Below are 14009 nucleotides of genomic sequence, written 5' to 3' on the forward strand. Positions count from 1 at the left end.
TGTCATACAGTATTCTCTGCATGATACTCCCTCAGCGAACAGCTCTTCTTCATGCCACAGAAACAAGACAGTGACATCCGGTGGTATCTCCTAGAACAGCATGTCAAATAGCCTATTATTGAATTTTCACTTAGTTTCCAATTGACATCAATGCATGACTAAGTGATTATTTGACTTAAGTAGAAGTTCGCCCCATAGACTGAATATTATAGAGAAAAAAGCACTGAGCATTTTGAAAAAGATTTATTGTAAAATGACGCCTGTTGTAAATCACAGTAAACACAGCACACGGACAGTGGGTATGACAAGTAGACTGTACAACAATGCAGTAAGTTCATTTTTCATAGCAATGTAAAAAATATATATATAATCTGCCTATGGCTGACATTATTCATGACAAATACATGCTGGACAGACAGTTAAAACTAATCCAAAACTCTAAATACGATGATAAACGCAATGTAAAAATAACATGGCTATTATTCGATGTTAGTCATTTAGTAGACGCTCTTATACAGAGCAATTAAGGTAAAGTGCCTTGCTCAAGGGTACATTGGCAAATTTTTCACTTAGTCGGCGACTAAGTGAAGAACGCTCTTACCCGCTAGGCTACCTCCCGCCCCTAATAAAATCTATTCCATTTCAAATGTACAGCATGATCTAATTTTCAATAAAAAAAATCCATGACTTCTCACAGTAAATAATTAAAAGTTCAAATGAATACTTGCTTTAGAATCTTAAAGCTCCGGGTTACTCACATTCATACTCACATTGACTGTAAGATGACAGTAAGGTGAAAATGAATGGTTAAAAAGAGTGAATGAAAACCCTTTTTGGTTTACTTTGGCTACTGCCATTCCAGCGTAGGCTACTTTAATTAAGCCTCGGTATGTTCAACCACACACTACACTTACCACTTCAGTTAAAGCTACTCTGTACATTAAAAAGAATTGAGAGGACATAAGGCTGACAATGTTTTCAGTAAATATGAAGCACGCATTTGTACATAAATATCCAGCGTCAAATTTTGATATCTGTGTTTAGGCATTGAATATAAAATCACTGTAGCAAGTTTGCAACATTAGTACTATTTACATAGACAACTGGTAATTGTGTTACGGGACAGATTAGTTACGCTGGGGGATATTGAACGTCTCACACCACCAGACTCTCCCGACTCACGGCTCCATTCTGTCAGAAAAGAAAGAGTTGAAACAAACAGAATGGTGAGTTGGCCTGGTACTGTACTATAAAGCATTACTATCAGTCTAGAGACAACAAGCTAAAAACATGCTAAAACATACCACCACAATTCTGGCAAAACTAGGATCTGGATTTTTTTCTTTTTCTGCTAAATATGATTATACAATTTTTTTAACTAGCATTAAAGGGATACTTGGGGATTTTGGCAATGACGCCCTTTATCTACCTCCCCAGAGTCAGAGGAACTCGTTGAAGCCTCTACGAATCCGAGAGTGGAAGACTCTTCTCTCGTCTCTAACATATCAGGCTCCCTTTTGTGAACAGTCCCATCCCAAGTCAGAATGCTGAATAAACTTCATTTGAACGTACTTGACCTTAATCTGACACAAAATACCCAGAGTATTGTTATTAACCCGACTTTCAGTATGCTGGTCTGCATATCGGTTTGTAGTTTCAATAATGATGCAATTCGCACGCTACTTGCACAATATGTCAACAATGGCCGAGCTTAACCGAAGCACAGACCAAACGTTATCGCACGAAATCAGCTAGCAGATTTCACAAGCACTTCCAAATGATTGTGAGGGAATGTACTTCAGTCGACAACGTTCGGTTAAATTCGGCTATTCTTTACATATTGTGCATCACGTGAACTGCATCAGGAAATGGAAAATACATGCGACATAAACCTACCGGCGCCGCAAAAAGTTGGGGAAACAATACTTTACTGTGCACATTTGATCTCCACTACCTTCCGGCAAAAGGACCAATAGCACGGACAACCACTTTAGTCAACATTCTGGCTTGTAGAGACTATTGCGTCTTTTTACAGTGACTTCTTTGACTGATTATCCATGGAATAACCACCGTAACAGTCTGATGTTTAGGTAAAACTCGTGGATAACATTTTTATGTCTCGACATCCTGTATGAACGAAGTTTGTGGTATTTTCGCGAGCAAATGCTAACTAGCTTTAGCGCAATGACTGACATGCTGTGGGAACAGCATGCTAGCTTTCCCTTCAAGCTGCACGCAGAGACATAAAAAAGGGAAGCACTAGTTCATCTGAATCTGGGGAAGTAGATAAAGGGCTTCATTGGCAAAATCCCGAGGTATCCCTTTAACTATGCTGATGAAAGTAGTTCTATGAATGAAACAATCAATGAGGCATTTTGGCAATGCAGTAAATAACGATGTGGCCTTGAGTGGCACCCTGAATGCTCAATGCCCATATGCAAAACTCTGTGATGACTGACCTTGCGCAGGTTGCTCTTCTTGCAGGACGTCAAGCTCTCGTCATCGCTAATGTAGGGAGGCGGGGGAGGGGCTGGGTAGTTGTCATCGTAGCGACGGTCGGGGTAGGCGGAGGGCGGGGACATAGGGAGTGGAGGGGGTCCGCGGGGGGCCCTGCCTCGGTCCGAGCGCTCGCTGTCGCTGTCCAGGCGCTCGCGGCTCCTCGCCCTCTGCTGCTCTCCTAGACGCTTCTTCTCCATGGCTTCCCGCAGAAAGCTATCATCGTAGGCGTCCCGCCTACCGCCACGGCCGCCACCGCGCTCCCGATCACGTTCGACGGCCATCAGGTCGTCACGGCTACGGCTGCGTCTCCCCTGGAGACCGCTGGCCGGGCTGCCTCCGCGGCGACGGTCATCAGGGGAGGGCTCGCGCCGTCTGCGGTCGTCAAAGTCACGGCCGCGGTCGTAGCCTCCGCGGCTGCTAAAGTCATCATCCGAGCTGAGAGGAGAAAAAACAGTGGGTCGAACCATTATCTTCCCCAGATTTGACCTCTGAGAGGTAAGGCTCATGCACTAGAAGGAGAAAGAGTGAGAGAGGCGCCAAATAAGAGCCTCACCCTCTCCGGTCTCTGGCTCCTCCGTCACGGCGGTGGGGAGGGTAGTCGTCACGGGAATCCCGGGGGTCTCTGGGGTAGCGGTCTCGGCGGGCGATGTCATCCAGATTGTCCATGGAGCGGGCGCGTCCCTGGGACCCCATGTGGGGGGAGGGCCCACCTCTCCGCGGGTAGTCGTCACGCCCCCGCTGGCCGTGCGTGGACACGCTGCTGATGGTGCTCATGGCCTCGTCCTGGTCGTACACGGTGGCGAGGGGCGGGGCCTGGGAGCGGCCGCCGCCACGGCCCCGGGGGTCATCGTGTAGGGAGCTCATCTCGCTCATCCCCCCATCCACTGAGAAAGAGCGAGAGAGAGAGAAAGATAGGGGGAGAGGAGAAGGAAAAAGGAAGAGGATGGGGAAAAGCCCAAGAAAGACAGACAGAGATCAAGCACAAGTCAGTTAAAAAGCCCTATCAAAGGACATTACAACACATTAAAGTTGATGAAGCCAGTTGAAGGCTCCATGTGAAATGAACGAAAACGTGACCCTTTCAATTGAACAACAACCACAAAACACAACATTGATTAAGAGACGAGCCTAGGGACCATAATCAAAAAGCGTCTCCTATGATCTAAAAGTTTCAACTGATCCTAGAACAGCACTCCTACTCTGAGACTCTTTGTGATTACAGGCCCCGAACTCTGCAGTACAGTACAGTTGACATGGGTGTGTTTATGTGTAGATGTAAGACTCACAGCGGTTGTACTTCCCAGCGGCATCACCAGGCCGTGTGGGGTCCAGGTTGGCTAGCTGTCTCTCCATGTAGTAGATGGCCCGCGTTGCATTCCCATCTGGGTCCACCTGGATACGGTAGCCACTCCGAGCTGAGGAGGAGGGAGTAAATCATGAGACATTGTGACAAGCAGGGTTGGTGTCAATTCCATTTCAATTCAGGAAGTAAACTAAAATTCCTTTGAAAAGCAATGAGGACAATTTGAATGGGAACTTCAGTTTACTTTGTGAATTAACTGAATGGAAATGGTACTGAGCCCAACCCTAGTGACAAGATGAAATATTCTGACATTTCTCAGACCCCCGAGATGACTCGGGGGCTGAGCTATAGCTCTGGTTAGACTCATGTATTATCACAAATAATCAAACAGACTCAGGATTTTGTAGTAACCATTTTAACGACTCACTTTGGTCTCCTGCGCCACTGTCCTGGTCATGCAGCAAAGGCACCTGGGAGCCTTGTCCAACTACAAACAGAAAACAAAAACAGAGATTTATCAACAAAAAGGTTCCTCACACCAGCGAATAAAAACCACATTGCTGCGAAAACGTGCAGTAGTGAGATCTGAGAGCAAGACGAGCATCAGTCCAAACAAAACTGAGAAACGAAAGTCACACATCAAGTCCTTGCTTTTATCTAGCTAGTTGTCACGTTAAAACTGGAGGGGGGCTGTAAGTCACCTGAGCTGGCTCCGTCGTACTCCCGTCCGTAGCCGTTGGGGTGCAGTGGGGGGCCGCCCATCCCCTGGGGCAGGGGCAGCATGGGTATGCCGGGCTGTTGCATGCCCCCTCCGTAGGGTGGCTGGGCGTACATACCGGGAGCGTAGAGCGTGGGGGCGTAGTGGCTGGGGATGCCCGACTTCACCGCCTTGCCTGCTTCGTACACTGAATTGAGAGGAGTCAGTTCAATCAATCAATCAAGTTTATTTTATATAGCCCTTCGTACATCAGCTAATATCTCGAAGTGCTGTACAGAAACCCAGCCTAAAACCCCAAACAGCAAGCAATGCAGGTGTAGAAGCACGGTGGCTAGGAAAAACTCCCTAGAAAGGCCAAAACCTAGGAAGAAACCTAGAGAGGAACCAGGCTATGAGGGGTGGCCAGTCCTCTTCTGGCTGTGCTGGGTGGAGATTATAACAGAACTATTCAGTTCTAACTAACAGTTCACAGTGTTATGACACATTAATGTTGTAGTTAGGTCGTAGTTAGGTCGCATACTGTAAATGCATATTCTGGAGGCCTCACTTCATTTGCCGGGGTTTACTTTAATGGTCTGTTAAAATGTGTTTAATTGTAAGTCATGATGAAATTCAATACAACTAGTGTGTTGTGAGCAAAACCTTATGTCTTTCTATGAACTGTATTTTACTGCTGCGCCACTTGGGAGCCCCAAGAAGATAAGAGTAGCAGCACATACTGTATAAATAATATGTACATGAGAATGTCAAATGAAAGGTAAACAGTGCCAGGGTCACAAACTGGCAAAGTGAAACTGAATGAGAAAAAGGAGTTTGGTTGAATGGAATGGGCATACTAATGTGAAGGTGGCATGGAAGCAGGATGCTCTGTGCCCAGTGGAAGAGGAACATGTAGGGCTGGTGGTGGCTGGGTTTTTCTACAGAGCGGTGGAGACTTACGTGCCCGGGGGCAGCAGCATTTCTCAGGGCAGCAGGGGCAGCTGATGTAGCAGCAGCAGGTGTGGGGGCAGCACTGGCACCAGCAGATCGCTATGAGGAGCAACAGCAGCAGGAAGCCAAACACTACCAGTACCACCAACAACCAGTCTGTAGACAGAGAAAGAGTAGAGAGCGAGATATTATAATTATGTATGTATGGGCAAGCTAATGTGTGTGCCATTCAGTCAAAATGAAACATCTCTGCGTTCTCTGGGTGACTATCAGCGTGGTTGAATATTAACGTTTCTGTATTTACATAGCACTTGTTCATGCAGTTCTAGGTTTCCCTTGGCTCTGTTTAAACCAGAGAAGTGGAGGACGTCTACTGTTCAAATGCCAACTTGACAAAGCTAATTTCTTCAAAAATGTGGACCAGAAAATGACAATTTCCAAGTCTATCAAGAACACTGGAGAACAGAGCCTTAGTATAGAAAAATAAACATTTGTATTATAACCTGTAGCTTGGCTATTCCAATGGTCAGTCTAGTATGCAAAGGCCACAGTATGTATTGTGTGAAAAGTCACAATGACAAGCAGTAAACATTGGAGCATCTACACGAGAGGATCATTTCAGACATCAGAGAAACCAGATAACACGGTGAGTCATTCTGTCAGATGAGGGAGCTAGCTGCACGGGAAAGAAAAATATATGCCAATATAGTGAAAGAGGACATACTCACTTCAACCACACATCGCCTATAAATGTCATAGGCTGCAGTCTGACTGAAAAAGTTCATTTGCGGTTAGAGCCGACACAAAACAGACCAGAGCTATGTGCTGAGTGGCCCCATATTGCAACAATGTCACAGCCTTTAGGGCTATAGTTATGTTCTGCTGAGAGTTTTGCGGTCTCGACCATGAAAGAGAGAAAAAGCAAGTTAGAGTTGAATATAACTTTTTAATCAATGCAACCAACTAATTTTCTATTTCAAGGGTTAACAATCAGTTTTTTAAGTTGTTGTGGGGAGACTTCCCATGCAAGGACAAGTCAAAACAAGATAATTGTAAAGAGGTGTGTTTTTTTTTTAGCTTTTTAGCTGTCTGTTGAGCATTACTTTGAGATGTTAAGCAATGTGGCTCCTCATACTAAAAAGTAGACCTTGAAGGTGTTGTAATGTTTAAAAATGTACAAAACAGAGGCTTGATTCAGTACAGCCAAAATCGTTGCACGAACTACCTTCATAAAAACATTAACAAGCTTGTTAAAGTAAACCATGCTTGATAAATCAAACCAGCAAAACATTAGTTTTTGTCAGCCATTCTCAAGGGAGGCTGCTTCTCAGACTACATTTTCTAACCACACTGACCATATGTTGTCCCATTCAAAGCTGTGGGTTCAGGCCACATGTTATTCACCGGAAACTGAACATAAACCAGTGGCATAGATTACATATTATCTTAAAAAACAGGGCTCTTAGGCTAGGGTTAGTCTCTACTGATTATAAAGGGCAAATTGGAAAGTACCTTCCATAACCAGTAAGTCAATCTCAGGCAGGAGATCAGTGGTATTTGACTTTCTCTCTGTGAAAGAAAGAAAGCCACAATTATTTTAAAAAGCCCCAACTATCTTTCTAATAAATGACTACACCTTTGCCCTCTTGAGTCTCCCTCACAACAACTTGTCCTTCTTGGAAGTCCCTGCTAAAGTGGTTCATGATTCACGAATCACTTCAAAAAATAAGTCATAGATCCTTCCGAAGAAACGTCACTGAGCAGTCTCATTAAGCACAACCAGGAATCAAATAGCAAATTTGGAAATTGTGGAACTGCCTGAAAATTGGATTTGGCTTTTCAAGATCTTTTACATTTGATTGCTACTGCTATCAGATGTTGTGTTGCTCCACACGGTGTCCAGCTAACTCAACAAATAAACCCAAGCGAACTAAGGGGAAACTAGCACAGAGAAAATGGGTGATTGTTCCTCAAAAGGACACACAGTTCTGTGAGGAGCAGTGGTATAGGACTTGGTAGAGAGATGGAGGGGTGGTGGTGGAAGGGTGGATAGATGACAGCAGGTCAGGGGAGCTCTAAAAAGGGTCTATTAGGATAGGAGCCACTCACCCAGCACTATGAGCTCAGTGTAGTCCTCGCTGTTCCCTGTCAGATCCTGAGAAGACACCACAGAGCACACGTACACGCCGCTGTCTCCCCACGCCGTCTGGGCAAGGTTCAGGTCTGCGTCTAAAGAGACAAGTAGGGTGGGTTTGAGGTGGGGACACTGGCAACAGACAAGACTCCTTGTGGTATAGGAGTCTTGTAATGGAAGTAACATGCAGACAGAGAGAGACAGGCACACATACACACACACCGGTGCGCTTGCCCGCCCCCCCCCCCCCCCCCCACACACACACACACACATCACATTTTAAATCACTAAAAGCCGAACTCACTGTTCAAGATGCTGACTTTGCGCCCCTGGTACTCCTGGCCCAGAGTAACAGCACTGCCCTGCTTGGAGGCCACGATGCGCACCGTCCGCAGGCTGTCGGCACACTCAATGTTGGCGTTGTAGTTAGGGTTGTTCTGGGACAGGATGTTGTCAGCACTGCTGGGGTTCAGGGCTGCCTGGATGGGGTCTCTGCAGTAGGACTTGTACCTCCAGGTGATGACGGGCGGCTGCGTGGAAGACGTCTGGAAGTTGCAGGTGAGCGTGACCGGCTGGAACAGGATGACCACGTACCTCTTGACAGGACACTGGACAGAGATGGCCATAGTGGAGCCTGGAGAGAGAATAGGGGGTCTTTAAAGAGGATAGTTTGTCTCAATACATGCAGGTAGAGATAGATATCTTCACCACCCATAACAGTGCGCAAGAAAGTGTTTGTTGTTAACTGAAGGCAGCTAACTTTTCTTGTGAGTACATTAATTGTTACATTTTCTAATTTAGTTTGTAATTCAGCAGCTCTGTTTGAGTGAGATTTAAGGTACTCTGGGTGTGGCAGGAAGTTGACCTGTCTGTAAGTGACAGTCACAAAGGTCTTTCATAACTAAAGACTGGTATAGAGAGTAGATGCAATGAGTCACCAAGACCTTCAGCTGGGCATGTTTCATCAACAAAACTCCACATTTGAGTAATAGCCTAGCCCTAGATGCTGACTCCATGGTCAAGACTCAGTGAGATGATGTCATAGTTCAGCCTTAATTATACATTTCATAGGGGGTAAAATTGTATCAAATGTATAAGGCAGACATAGGCATTTGGCATGAACATATTAGATGCTGTTACTTGGCTCCATCAGAAACTTCATCTTGCTAAGATTGCTTCACCGTTCTTCAATTGTCAAAAAGGTACCATACCTTTGGAATTCCTACTAGATAGACTAATCTGTTGAGCTACAGTTTCATATCATTTTTTGAGTAGGGAGGTAGTCTGACTACTATCATTCATGTGATATTATCAAAAGTACACCCCTTCATCTTATTCCAGGCCATGTGTGCGTACAAAAAATGTCAGGAGACAAAAAATAGCAACGATATGATGAATACTTGATCTGAAAGTAAAGCCTTTTTTTAAAAGGCTTTGACTATGATTCCGGCTTAAAAATGAAAGTCTGTAGTAATCCTTAATGTATTATATTCTGACATGTAAATATACTGAAGAACTGGAAATCTGTGATTTAACTAATAAATCACAAAATCACTCATTATTATCTGAATAATACATAGGGCTATTTTCTTTCTTTAGGAAAAACACTCAACATTTCTTATAGGTGGTGATTCTACAAAGCCTACACAAAACTGTAAAAAAATACATAAACATAGTATTTCGGGCACGTCATGAAGCCAACAGATGAATAGCATTTATAGACGTTCAATGAATACAGATTTAACCATTTGGTGGCCAACACCTGATAAAACAACGAACTCCAGAGATCCATGTTACCTCTTACGATAACAAAAACAATCGAGCACAAGGCTACTTTTCCCAACGAATTCGACATCAAAATAAGTCAACATTAGATAATACAAACTGTTTAAAATAAGGAGTATTAATAAATACGCACATCAGTAACTAACTTATTGATTAAATTGGGCCCTGACCCTGCCTTGAAAAATATTCAATTTCCTCTCCCTACCTGTTGCCATAAGGACCGTCACGACGAAAGTCAGGAACATTTTTCGATCCGAAGTGACTATATTTTAGTCTCAATTTAAAAGCCTCAATTTAAAAACGATGTATAGTAATGAATTCAAGACCTGCATAAAAGCCATTAGAAACCTTGTAAAACCACAACCATGTATTAGTTTTTTTCTTAACTAGCTAGGCCTACTTCCGACATTTTGTCTCATGGTGTAGGTATGCGAGTTGGAGGCGGACCTGACAGGTGAGATTGCCAAGCCTCTGGCACAATAGGGGGACGTTCGATGTGAATCCTAGGGGTGGCCATTGTAAACTAGTTTTCATTGGCCACCCCTAAGATTTGAATGTGAATCGTGTTGGGGAAAAAAACATTAATACTTTTTTTTCAATTACAGTTTATCGCCCTCTGCATTGATAATGTACCTTTGAACGTGACCTGGGATACACCCGTTCCACTTCAAACTACCGGGAGTGATAGTTGGTATTGCCCAGCTCGAAACTAGTTCTTATTCCCCCTCAATAATAAGCATTAGAAATGTGGCGATCTCAAGCTTCTGGCCTAGTAAAACACTGTTTTAAGGGAAAGGGGGATACCTAGTCAGTGTACAACTGAATGCGTTCAACTGAAATGTGTCTTCCGCATTTAACCCAACCTCTCTGAATCAGAGAGGTGCGGGGGCTGCCATAATCGACATCCACGTCTTCGGCGCCCGGGAACAGTGGGTTAACTGCCTTGCTCAGGGGCAGAACGACAGATGTTTACCTTGTCAGCTTGGGGATTCGATATGAGGATGGTTTGTTGATAAGCAATTGACCCTATGCGTGAAATGCCAGTAAAAGCGGACTTTCAATTGTGGGTTTCAATTATTAAGCCATAATGCCCGAGGAGGGTGGCCAATATACCGCGGCTAAGGGCTGTTCTTAGTCACGATGCAACGCGGAGTGCCTGGACACAGCCCTTAGCTGTGGTATATTAGCCATATACCAACTTATTGCTATTATAAACTGTAGAGCTGTCAAAATACATATTTTGTCGTACCCATGGTATATGGTCTGATATACCATGGCTGTCAGCCAATCAGCATTCAGGGCTCGAACCACCCAGTTTATTTCTATTTGAGTTGGTTTCTATTTGAGTTTGATTTGTGGACTTCCAAGTATTGCATTTTCCTTGAAGAAAGTTTGTTTTACATAGTTTTCACTCTGAATATCCTTAGCGATGGTATCCTACACGTTTCACATTGTTTTGATTGGGATTCCTAAATCCACTTCCTACAGATGCTTACATCAGTGTTTTAACAGATGTTTACCTGTTGCACGAGGGACAGTCTTCATGGCTGGGCAGTCTGTCATTAAAACAGTTCATGATTATAAACATCAATTGAGGGAAGGGTATTTGAATTACTTGTTTATAGAATAACAAATCACATTTTAAAAACAAAAGACAATTTGCAACTTTGAAGATAGATTTCCCATCCTGACGTTTGAATGTTATATCAAAATCTGTTTTGTCACATTGCTTTAATTCACTATTAAGTCCTATTTCAGCCATATGTTATACTTACCAACCATAGAGATGTTTTTCAATCGGACGCCATCAACCTCCCAGTCGAGTGGCCCAGCTGCTTCCCTGCTGTCTGAGCAAAAGAGGACCATAGCTCTGGTATCAGCAAGACACACAACGCATCTCTGACTCTGAGGAGGTGGTGCAGAGGTGGTGGAACAACTTGTGAGGTTTTCCATAGGGTTACTTCTCTGATACAATAGGGTGTCATTCGATCCATATATTGTCTGCACTTTTGCACATCCGTCGTCATTGCAGGCTGAACAGCTTCCTGAGATAACACAAAAAGGAGGCATGGATGAACACAAAGGCAGCAAGTAGGAACATTAAAATTAACACATTTGGAATAAAAAAGAAACGTCCCTTTTTCAGGACCCTGTCTTTCAAAGATAATTCGTAAAAATCCAAATAACTTCACAGATCTTCATTAAACCAAAAACAATGAATGAACATGCACCTGTGGAATGGTCGTTAAGACACTAACAGCTTACAGACGGTAAGCAATTAAGGTCACAGTTATGAAAACTTATGACATTAAAGAGGCCTTTCTCCTGACTCTGAAAAACACCAAAAGAAAGATGCCCAGGGTCCCTGCTCATCTGCGTGAACGTGCCTTAGGCATGCTGCAAGGAGGCATGAGGACTGCAGATGTGGCCAGGGCAATAAATTGCAATGTCTGTACTGTGAGACGCCTAAGACAGCATTACAGGGAGACAGGACGGACAGCTGATCGTCCTCACAGTGGCAGACCACGTGTAACAAAACCTGCAGAGGATCGGTACATCCGAACATCACACCTGCGGGACAGGTACAGGATGGCAACAACAACTGCCCGAGTTACACCAAGACGCACAATCCCTCCATCAGTGCTCAGACTGTTCGCAATAAGCTGAGAGAGGCTGGACTGAGGGCTTGTAGGCCTGTTGTAAGGCAGGTCCTCACCAGACATCACCGGCAACAACATCGCCTATGAGCACAAACCCACCGTCGCTTGACCAGACAGGACTGGCAAAAAGTTCTCTTCCCTGACGAGTCGCGGTTTTGTCTCACCAGGGGTGATGGTCGGATTCGCGTTCATCGTCGAAGGAATGAGCGTTACACCGAGGCCTGTACACTGGAGTGGGAACGATTTGGAGGTGGAGGGTCCGTCATGGTCTAGGGCGGTGTGTCACAGCATCATCGGACTGAGCTTGTTGTCATTGCAGGCGATCTCAATGCTGTGCGTTACAGGGAAGACATCCTCCTCCCTCGTGTGGTACCCTTCCTGCAGACTCATCCTGACATGACCCTCCAGCATGACAATGCCACCAGCCATACTGCTCATTCTCTGCTTTATTTCCTGCAAGACAGGAATGTCAGTGTTCTGCCATGGCCAGCGAAGAGCTCGGATCTCAATCCCATTGAGCCCGTCTGGGACCTGTTAGATCGGAGGGTGAGGGCTAGAAATGTCAGGGAACTTGCAGGTGCCTTGGTGGAAGAGTGGGGTAACATCTCACAGCAAGAACTGGCAAATCTGGTGCAGTCCATGAGGAGGAGATGCACTGCAGAACTTAATTAATGCAGCTGGTGGCCACACCAGATACTGACTGTTACTTTTGATTTTGACCCCCCCTTTGTTCAGGGACACATTCCATTTCTATTAGTCGCATGTCTGTGGAACTTGTTCAGTTTATGTCTGTTGTTGAATCTTGTTATGTTCATACAAATATTTACACATGTTACGTTTGCTGAAGATATACGCAGTTGACAGTGAGAGGACATTTATTTTTTTGCTGAGTTTAGATGGATTTAACGTTTTTTAATCTCCATGACATTTTTATTGGTGGATCCAAAAATAATAGTTAAATGCCACACAACTAAACATCTGTGGTTGATTAGTTGTTTAAAGCAATACACATCTCACACAGAGTGGGAGAGAGAGAGAAGGAAAGAGACATAGGGAGAGAGAAAATCCCTCTACTGGTTTAAACTGATCACACAGCCTCTCTTACAGGAGTGTTCCTAAGAGTGTTCCACTTCCTGCATGTGTGTCAGTCAAGTAGAGCTCTTGACATGACTGACTGCTCTATCAATTTAAACACGCATCAGAACGTATCGAGCTTTTCATTCCAAAAAGATTCTCAAAACGTTTAAAGAGCAAACATAGACAAAAAGGCAGCCTATGTCTTGAATTAGTGCACTGATGATTAAGAACTGGAGAAACACTGGAAACACAGGAAATTGTGGTTATTTTTCGTTTTAACAAGCACCAAAAGCACCTATTTTGTTCAAAGTTATTGATTCCAGAAGTACTGCAAACACAGTGCACTGTATGACAGAGTGATACTGTTTCAACATGAAAGAGAGGAGGATGGCATTGGTGTTTCTCTACAAGTAGGGTGAGTCAACATGTATTTTTCTACTTGCACGAACGCGCACCTTCGGACACACACACAGAAATCAGAACCATGGACAGCCACATGATATTTAGTTTACATTGATTGGACTAAATTGTTTTTGCTATCTTTTAGTTGTCACTGTATTAGACTAAGCATAGGTGATTTGATGAGGTTGAAGTTGAAATAGTGCTGGAAGAGTGGAGGCAGCTCCTGTTTTCTTTGCAATTTGCAGTAACTCTTCTTGGTTCTAAATCAATAGTGGTTTAGTGGTCAGAAAATTTCGGAAACGTTAACTTGCTTGACCATGCTGTAGGTCATGTAACTGTTTGTTACATGCAATATGCTTGCTATGTGGACTTCACCGGACAGAGGTTGCTCTCTGGTTTTGTGACGAAACAAAGGTGTGGTTGAATTTATTCTGCCACTGTCTTCTTATTGTCTCGGCCTTAGGCCTATATATCACTGTCGCAAGGCATATGAACTAACAG

The 14009-nt window shown here is 44.1% G+C and overlaps 1 protein-coding gene across 2 annotated transcripts; it reads right to left on the reverse strand.

Moving 5' to 3' along the window:
- Positions 1-228: 228 nt before the first annotated feature.
- Positions 229-9823, reverse strand: lsr (lipolysis stimulated lipoprotein receptor). Of its 2 annotated transcripts, XM_038994259.1 has the most exons (11): positions 9575-9823; positions 7889-8218; positions 7560-7679; positions 6963-7019; positions 5460-5606; positions 4504-4707; positions 4230-4289; positions 3786-3914; positions 3053-3383; positions 2460-2934; positions 229-1191 (listed from the first exon to the last, which is right to left on the reverse strand). In XM_038994259.1, exons 1-11 carry the CDS (start codon positions 9612-9614, stop codon positions 1156-1158), a joined length of 1929 nt encoding a protein of 642 aa, XP_038850187.1. In that variant the 5' UTR covers positions 9615-9823; the 3' UTR covers positions 229-1155. The 2 variants fall into 2 exon arrangements, with proteins under 2 accessions (XP_038850187.1, XP_038850188.1); XM_038994260.1 differs by lacking the exon at positions 6963-7019.
- Between the last annotated feature and the right edge of the window lie 4186 nt (positions 9824-14009).

This window comes from Salvelinus namaycush, chromosome 5 (assembly GCF_016432855.1).
Source record: "Salvelinus namaycush isolate Seneca chromosome 5, SaNama_1.0, whole genome shotgun sequence".
Taxonomy (NCBI): domain Eukaryota; kingdom Metazoa; phylum Chordata; class Actinopteri; order Salmoniformes; family Salmonidae; genus Salvelinus; species Salvelinus namaycush.